Source organism: Apaloderma vittatum, unplaced genomic scaffold, assembly GCF_000703405.1.
Source record: "Apaloderma vittatum isolate BGI_N311 unplaced genomic scaffold, ASM70340v1 scaffold7297, whole genome shotgun sequence".
NCBI lineage: Eukaryota > Metazoa > Chordata > Aves > Trogoniformes > Trogonidae > Apaloderma > Apaloderma vittatum.
In genome coordinates this window covers 1-8,610 of record NW_009724457.1, presented here as the reverse complement: position 1 = coordinate 8,610, position 8,610 = coordinate 1, and the positions used below count along the sequence as shown (strand labels likewise).

The following is an 8,610-nucleotide window of genomic DNA, read 5'->3' as shown; positions in this document are numbered from 1 at the left end:
GCACAGCGGTGTGTTTATGCAGAGTCCACGGGGTTCATCAGCTGTCTCAAAACAAGAAGTCACACCAAAGAAAAGAACTCTTAGCACAGCTCTCTACGTGAGGTTTTTTTTCCAGCCCAGATAAAGCCGTCTCGATAATGGTGAGGAGGAGGAGGGACTCCGGGAAAACTCCCCGTTCCAAAGAATCAGTGAAATTCTCAGTGTTCATGTTAAGATGTCATAGAGCAATTATGAAAATCAAGTAGGAAAAAAAACAAACAACTCCATCTAGGACTGCTCAGGCCCTAGCCCGGCAGAGATGTGGGTAGCTCTGCAGGGTCCTGTCTATGGCTTCATCCAGGCTCACCACAGGTTTGTAGCCCATGTCCCTTTTGGCCCGCTCACAGCTGTAGTAGTGAAACGTTCCCGCTAACGCCACCCGCATGGGGGTGAACGTGGGCTTGATGGTGACCAGTGGACTCAGCAGCCACAGCACAAGGGACAGGAGCAGGGCCAGGTAATAGGCCAGCCCGTAGGGAATGTGGTACTTGGGAGGATCGTAGTTCAAGCCAGTCAAGATACGGGACATGAAAGCCCAGAAAGGAATCGGTTCATCATTTGTGATATGAAATGCCTGAAAGAGAGGAAGACAAAAAAGCCAGACGATAAAGATTTGTTTCTGCAACGGCCCATCTCACATTCGCGCAGAGGAGACCGACGTCCCTGGCTTGACTGAGAACACATTTTCATGAGAAACTGCTTTCGCCTCGGTCTCAAAAGCGAGGAATCCCTTCTTCGCTGATAAGGCCAGCTCCTTCCAGCACGCCAGGGGCTGAGATTACTCACGAAGGGTCACAAAACCGACTGACACAACACAACGCAAACACATTAAAGCATCTTAGCTCTGCTTGCCCAGAGCACGGTGGTGCCATGAAAGTCTGTAAAAGTTTCTCCTGTTCCGATCTCTGTTGTGAAAGCTAAATAGCTATGTTCTTTATGTGCTGCCCACAGTTCTGCCTGGATTTCCTTTCACAAGGAGCCTGAAAGCGAGTAGTCAAAGTCCATGCATAGATCTTAGCCCGTGTGGTTGTGCACAGTGGTCACCAGAAGGGCAACCCTTCATTATCTCCACAGACAGAAAAAAAAATAAAAATTGACCCATTTGTGTCTGCCAGTTGCACTCACCTCCGAGACAGACATTCAGAACAGACAAAAATCAGCATAAATTACAGGGCAGCCACACGAAGCCAAGCGAGGCTGGCAGATGAAGTTCTGCTGCCCTCCCCTCCCGAGGTCCTTCCTTACCTTCCCACACAGGGGGGAGTCTTTCCGGAGGTTCTCGGCAGCCAGGATGTGCCCGTGCACCACGTTTTCCACGTAGGTGAAATCTACCAAGTTCTTGCCGTCCCTGCACAGACAGAAGGGAGAAGTTTTAGCCCCAAGGCGAGTCAGGCAGAAAATCTGCTCGTGGCAAAAGGAAGGGCTTGCACACAAGATGTATTTAGTCCAAGTATCCTCTTCTCCCGCCCTCTTGTGCTGGAACTTCAGGCTATAGACTGTCAGAGAGATGAAATTGCTCCATATTATTTCAGAGACAGAGGGAAGGCCGTTATTGTCTCAGCTCTTGCCAAAGCCCTCACAGTTTACACTCCTGTAACAACACCATTTTTAAACCCTCACAAGTTACCAAGTTTCTAGATACTGCAGATCCTGCAGATCTCAGAATCAGCAGAACCATCCACAGAAGCAAATCGAACAGCAGCAGAGTGGTAACTAGCACAAGGGAAGTCACTTAAGGACAAGCTTTCAGTTATGGATCTCTTGGCTCACAAAATTCTAACATGCTCCCTCGATAAGCCCACTTCAGCCCTAGCTGAAACAGCTTTAACCCACTGGGTTAAATCTAACTCTGCACAGGTACAGAAAATGAAAATAAATCTGCACATCACTCTCAAGAGTCCAGCTAAAGCAAACAAATGCTTTGTTACAAAACCATGCCCACACTTATTTGGCCGTAAAAACAGTATTGCTGCAAGAACCTCAAATACTAGAAGTGTGTATCAATTAAATTAACAGCAAGCAACCTGAGTGCTCTCATATTTCAAAGGACAGCTCTTTGGACAAGGCAAGGATAGCTCAAGCTATCTCAGCGTTCCCCACTGATACTCCTTTTGCACTGTGAGCACTTCCCAGGCGAGTGCATGAGCCTCTAACACAGAAGGATTTTGAAGAACAGACTCCTGGATCGCAAGTGAAAAATAAACATACTTCCTTCTCTCCATGCCACACCACCATTACTGATTTAACATCATCCCCTTCCAAATGGGCTTTGTAGGGCCAGCATGCATCTCAACAAAAGCTATAACATGGCAGAGCCTTGCTCACCCAATTATGAACTTCATTTTGCCACCCTTAGCTGCTTGGATGAGGATGGGAACCAGCTGAGGGTCTCTAGGGCCAAATATTCCATGGGGACGAATAGCAGTGGTGAAGAAGTTGTTGCCTGGGTCATTGGCACTGAGCACTTCCTGGGGAGGGGAAAAAAAGATAAACCAAATCAGGAGAGAAAGGCTGGGGAGAAAAACACGGCTATTCCGAGACCATTGGTCAGGGGACACAGGCGGGACACAATCATCTTCACGAATGATCCCTCCTTTGTTCCCATCTCTTTCTGCCACTTCTCCTTAACAAGGAAAACAGACAAAAATCTGATTTTGTTACTGAACACCTGATGAACTGACAGGCAAGGGAAGGGAACTCTTGGCTTCTCTCATTTAACACCATTAGAAACCAGAGGAGCTTTGAAAGTTCCTCACGCCACGAATTCTGTACGGACACGCTGGAGAAGAGAGAGCCACTGAGCAATTCAACCTCTGTCTCTCTCATCAATCAGGGTCAGATTTCCACCCCGGGCCTTCTCGATCTCATTCCCAAGGGGAGAGATCCCATCTTCCTGGCAGCACCAAGTGCGAAGCAGCTTTAACAAGGCATCTTTGAAGAAGATTTCCTTCTATGGGGAGTTTCCAAATACCGCGTTCTAGTAATTTTTAACAGCTGTTGGATTTTCCATTAAAAATCCAAGAACGATGCATATGAATAAACACTGAACACTTGCACTGTTCCACCCAAAACAAGGACATAATTACAAGCACATTGGGCGAGACTCAATTGCTACTTTTAAGCTTCTACTTTATTAGTCCGCTTTCCCGCAAAGTGAACGAACAGATGTTTTTACGCTGCTTTTTTCAATTAAGCGCTTTTCAAGGAACAGAAGAAAAATTCTTAAAGGCTAGTGCTCGACTTTAGGGAACACACTGTCAGCTTCAGTATGGAAGCAAGTCTGAATTCTCCTTGCACAAAAAGTGCAGATTCTCTCCACAGCTGAAATGCAAGCCCCTGAAAAAAAGTTCAGAAAAACCCGTTTCTTCGCTTTAAAACATGTGTCATACCATATTTAAACCACAAATGCTGCAGCACTAACAACCTGGTTTTCCTTGCAACTGCAAAATTTTCTCTGCAACTGCAAGAACGAGATACACTTTTTGAATGAAAGAGAGATTCTGGAGACCTGAGGTCTGTTCAGTCTTGAAGAGTCTGTGGTGTCCCCCGTTTTCAAAGGGCAGTTTTAAGCACTGACAATAGCAATGTTGACCATATGATGACCAATACCTTCTCCTGCAGGATCTTCGTCTCTGTGTAATAGTCAATCGGCTTTTTTGCATAAGGGAGGTCTTCTGATCCATTTTTTATGTCTGTGCCTTCAAAAACGACACTGGCACTGCTAGTTAACACCAGTTTCTGCAAGACATTCGAAAGAAAGTAGTTGTTTAAAGCCTAAGGCAAAAGGGTCATTATTTACAAAGGCGGAGTAAAGACAATAAAATTTAATCAACCAATCTGGCAGATAACAAACTAAGTCTAGAAGAGCATGGGTTAAGGGAAGATGATTTGAAACTGCAGGCAAGGAAACTCCCACTGTGACTCTGTCCCATCGCTTAGTGCTACCTAAAGGAGATTAAAATATCTCAACAAACATCCAAGGCAGCCAGTCAAGGGGAAAACATCTCCAGGAAAGTCAGAGTGCCCACTTGATCCGGCATATTGTAGCACTTAACACGCCAAGGATTGTTTTTACGACATATTCCTTTATCCTGATAATAAAGATATCACGGTAGATTAAACCAGAAAAGAATTATTATCTTGGATGCTTTTGTTGGATAAAAAAAATGTACCCTAATGGATTCAAAACAGGATGCATCTGAGTAATCAGAAACATGTGGTTTTAAACAAGATCTACATTGTAACAGAAAGATGACTAGATCCAACAAGCTCCAACAAGACTTCGCTCCTTGCTCTGACAGAATCCAGACTAAGCCTGAAGGAAAACACCACGTGGCCCATGTCCTACAACAGCTTATTACACGAGGAGGGATAAAAACCCAAAAACCAACCAGCAAACAACCACCTGTGGGGCTGGCAGTCCTGTGCGATAGACATCGTTTAACTCCAAACATTATCCCGTCCATATCTGTACACAGAGAGCGCGCAAAACGTGTGGTTTGGAGGCAACATCACTGCCTCGAATGAGGAAGGAATCCTCGCAGGCATTGTGCTTGAAAATGTACTAAGAATCTAAACCAAAGCTCATGTGCTAACAAAATAACACGCGAAGAAAAAGAAACAAACCACAGCCTCGCCTGAACAGCAGCCTGGCTTCCTCTGGCTCGCTCTTTTGTGGGCAAATGACTTTCTAAAGCAAATGATGCTGAGATTATGGCACAAGTGTGCTCTCTGTCTTCATCTGCCACAGAACTCACACAGGTAACAGATGCTGTGACCATTCCCACTGCCAGAAAAGCTTTCTTTAGCGCTGTCCCCTTGTTAACGCTTGAAAGAATCCACTTGTCAGTCATGGCTCTTCCATGGCTGATTCCCAGACATCCAGTAGGACACATTTTAACGGATGCTTTCCCTGCAGTCAGGAAAATTGCAGTGTGCAGGTTTTCTGTGCCAAATGTGGACCAGACGCTAAGTGGGAGAAAAACAGAGTCTCTCTCTTCTACTGATTTTCACAGAACAAGTAGGAATTCGGTATTTTGGAGACCTTTGTCTGTCTACCAAACCAGATAGAAATTGTCTGTGCTGCAATCATTATGAAGTCACATCAGTGTCTTATAAATCTCTGTGTGCTTCTCTACCCTTACCTGCACGCCAGCTTCTTTACAGGCTTCAATGACTGCTTTGGTTCCTATAAAATTCACCTTATAAAACAGTTCCCTGTTGTCACTTGAAGGCGCTGGCGATGCACAGTGAAACGCCACTGACACACCTTGCAAAGCTGGCAGCAAAGCCTAGAAGACACATCGCATGAGACAGCGGTGAAGCAACAGCAGACAAAAAAAGGAAATAAAATACAGTTCTTTTTCTTATAGAAAGAAAACCTCGAAATTTCAAGTCATGTTCCTCCCACAAAGGTGAGCAGCTGGAATAAGATTAGTGTCCAGGATCTTCACAACATCTTCTCCCTCTTGCTAGACAAAACCACACCACACCAGCTTTTCTTTCCAAGGAAGAACCTGGGAACCTTCCGAGACCTGGAGGCTATGTAGACTTCAGTGCCTGCAGCAGTCTCAAGTGCAGGTACGAGACTCAAAATTACCTGGAGACAGGAGTTAGAAACCTCAGCAAATAGCAGGTTTAACAGCCACCAGTACCCATGGCACTGTCTGGCTTTGAGACGACCGTCACAAAGCTCCGAGACGTGACACTTTGTACCCCTCACATCGCACACGTGTGTTTTTGCCAAGGCTCACACGCATGACTGAGTTAAGGCAAGAAGTCTCAGCGTGCCTGAAGTGCCAGGTGCAACGCGTTCTGCCCTTCTCATGCAGCTGAGGTTAGCCTGGAGAGCACCACCACGCAACTACCGACCGTGTGTGTGTATCTGCGCTAACAGCAGTGCAAATCATAAACCAGAAACATGTTCTGTTTTCTCTCAGCTTTGAGCAGACGCTGAGTATGTTTCTTTAGATGTTCTAGATGAAGGGTTCCACAGAAAACTGCTGAGGGTACTGACTTCACAGAGAAAGGTTGGGGGGCACATCTCCATACCCTGTTACAACCTGTGCAGTGCCTTCAGGTGTTTCAGTGCTCCAGGCAAGGCTGCCTGTTTCAGCAGGCATCCCCTCCATCTCCCCGTGTCATGTGCCGTTGTCAGTCTGTACCTCTTTGTCGCAAAGGTCTCCCAGGAAGAACTGCACTCTGTCATTGTCGAATCTCTTCTGAATATCAAACACGTTGACGACGTAACCCCTCTCCAGGAGCTGCTCCACCATGTGCTGGCCTAAGAATCCTGACCCGCCAATCACCGTGCATTTCTTACCCGCCTGCAGAGACAGAGGGAAAAGCACCTGAGCGAGCAGACAGGCACCGACAAATTCCCAGGCAGGACGATTTCAGCTTCCCAAGATCTTAATTTGCTGGAATTTTGCATGGCTAGTCAGCAGCCAGTTTAACTGGAGAAGAGACATGCAGAAATGAGAAGTCTTTTGAACACCACCATGCTATCACAGGAAATTGAAAGTTCAGACACGCTAATGGTCCTCAGAGCTCACGTGCTGGTTTGTATTTCAGCACGACTCTGCCTCGTAACCAAGTGGCTCATGTGGCAGGGAAGAGGACTGGCTATGACAGACTCTGCCCTGATGGCACAGCAAACAGGATTGGCTTCAGCCACATGGCACAGATAATTCAGAATGCCAAAGCTGTCGCACTTCGCAAGGACAAAGTCATTTTCAGAGCACGTGAAGCTCAGGCTTGTCCAAGCCAAGAAAGCTCCCAGGTAAAGGCAATGATTACCCTTTTTAGTTAGTCATCAGTTCTTCCTCTCTTTTTTAAAGCTTTTTAAAATCAATAGCTGGAGTCATTAATTAACAGATTCTGGTCTGATCACTCTTGGAAGTGGACCGAGACTGAAGAGCCTGCTGCCAACACAGACCGTACACGCAACGCACCTGAGGACGGTTTTGAACAAAGAATGCTCTGTCCTGGCTGGAAATAGATTTGTGCCTTATTATTGCTACAGCAAACCCCACCTCCGCAGTTCTACAGTCGGGCTGAAGGGAACTTAACCCAGGGAAACCACATAAACACGACAGTTGTTCGGAAGTTTTACAAGTGCTACATCCTTAAACAAAGGTTCTACTGCAAAGTGTCAATTACCCTCAACAGAACTCAGACGAGTTCGCTGCAGTTGCTCAGTTATACCAAAGCACATCCAGTTACTTGAACGGCGCGTGCAAATCACCTTCCCCTGTGCCCCTTCTGGTTTCAGTGCGTCTTTACAACGGCACCAGAACGACAACTGCACTGGGATGTGCAGAATCACGGTTTTACAGTGGCAGGATGACACCCTCTGGGTCTGAATATCAAAATCCTCTTCTACCAGCACAGGCGAGTGCCCAGTTGTTCTGTAGGACAGGTTTCCACTCACCCAAGTACGAGGTCGGGATTCTGACTGGTGATGAGAAGCAGGCTATTGAAACACATTTGTAATACGCAATACGATCTAGTACACACGTTTCTGGGGAAAATACTAAATGAATCAATGCCCTGACCAGAATCAGGGTAACTGCAGCTGACAGTGCTGCATCTGGACGAATTAGCTGTTCTCAGAAATGCAGATAGAAAGCCAGGCTTTGTTTCCTAAATAGCTGAGATTCACTGGTCCTCCACAAGCTTCATAAGAATTAACGAGAAAATAGTTCAGCAGGTAAAAATTTCTCGATAAATGAAAAACACAGCTAATGCAACAGAACAGCTTAGTAAATTGTGCTCCTAAGAGCAATGTCCAAACACCTCTCTGAGCTAAGCAAACTTACTCTTTCCATAGCCTAACCTCCTGCACTCAGTGCAGGAGTCATAGAAACAGGTTTCAATGGTCTCGTAAATCTCGGGGACCTCTAGTGGGCATTTATCTCCATTACAACACGGAATAGCGTATAAAGCGTGTAGAAATTACCCTGGCGTAACTAAAACTCCAGACCAATGGATTCGGCAGCACTGACAAACCCAGGGGTGCTCCTGGCGGGAGGGGATGGGTTGGAGCGTTCCTGGATCTCATTGGAACTGTAACAGCAGAAAACTATCCCTTGGCAAATCATGTTTCCCCCAGCAACATCTCTGGAGTAGGCACTAAAGCAGAAAGGCTCGTGTCTTCTCTAGGAATGTTCAGAAAAAATACCTATGAAAATATGATTCTGCAAGACTAATCTTCATAAAGCACCATTTAAGGGCCCAACTTACCGATCTGAGGCGCGTGGCCATTTCTCAAATTCACTATCAACCAGATTCCTTTAAAAAACAGTAATATTATGTTATTCATAACACAAGGGGCATGGGCAGGGCCACCTCCCGCTAGCCCAGGTTGCCCCAAGCCCCGCCCAGCCGGGCCTTGAACACTGACAGGGATGGGGCATCCACAGCTTCCCTGGGCAACCCGTTCCCATGTCTCATCCACCCTCATAGTAAAAAGCTTCTTCATGGTGTCTAATCTGAATCTACCCTGCTCTGATTTTTACAACCATCGCCCCTTGTCCTATCACCAGCCACCCTTGGGAAGTCTCTCCCCAG

General features: G+C 46.3%; 1 protein-coding gene across 2 annotated transcripts; it reads right to left on the bottom strand.

Annotated features, from left to right (window-relative positions):
* Positions 1-134: 134 nt before the first annotated feature.
* On the bottom strand, positions 135-8,550 carry NSDHL (NAD(P) dependent steroid dehydrogenase-like). Of its 2 annotated transcripts, none has more exons than XM_009872492.1 (7): positions 8,542-8,550; positions 6,204-6,356; positions 5,184-5,330; positions 3,649-3,777; positions 2,365-2,507; positions 1,285-1,387; positions 135-613 (listed from the first exon to the last, which is right to left on the bottom strand). In XM_009872492.1, the coding sequence occupies exons 2-7, from the start codon at positions 6,312-6,314 to the stop codon at positions 278-280; spliced, it is 969 nt and encodes a 322-aa protein (XP_009870794.1). In that variant the 5' UTR covers positions 6,315-6,356; positions 8,542-8,550; the 3' UTR covers positions 135-277. The 2 variants fall into 2 exon arrangements, with proteins under 2 accessions (XP_009870794.1, XP_009870793.1); XM_009872491.1 differs by lacking the exon at positions 8,542-8,550 and adding an exon at positions 8,284-8,331 and having other exon boundaries at positions 6,204-6,365.
* Positions 8,551-8,610: the final 60 nt, after the last annotated feature.

Excerpts from the sequence above, each read along its gene's own strand:
- NSDHL (XM_009872491.1), bottom strand. The coding sequence starts at position 8,304 with ATGGCCACGCGCCTCAGATCG. Across the intron at positions 6,366-8,283 it reads TGGCCACGCGCCTCAGATCG|GCGGGTAAGAAATGCACGGT; the intron begins GTAAGTTGGGCC and ends CTGTCTCTGCAG. Across the intron at positions 1,388-2,364 it reads AAAATGAAGTTCATAATTGG|GGACGGCAAGAACTTGGTAG; the intron begins GTGAGCAAGGCT and ends CTGTCTGTGCAG.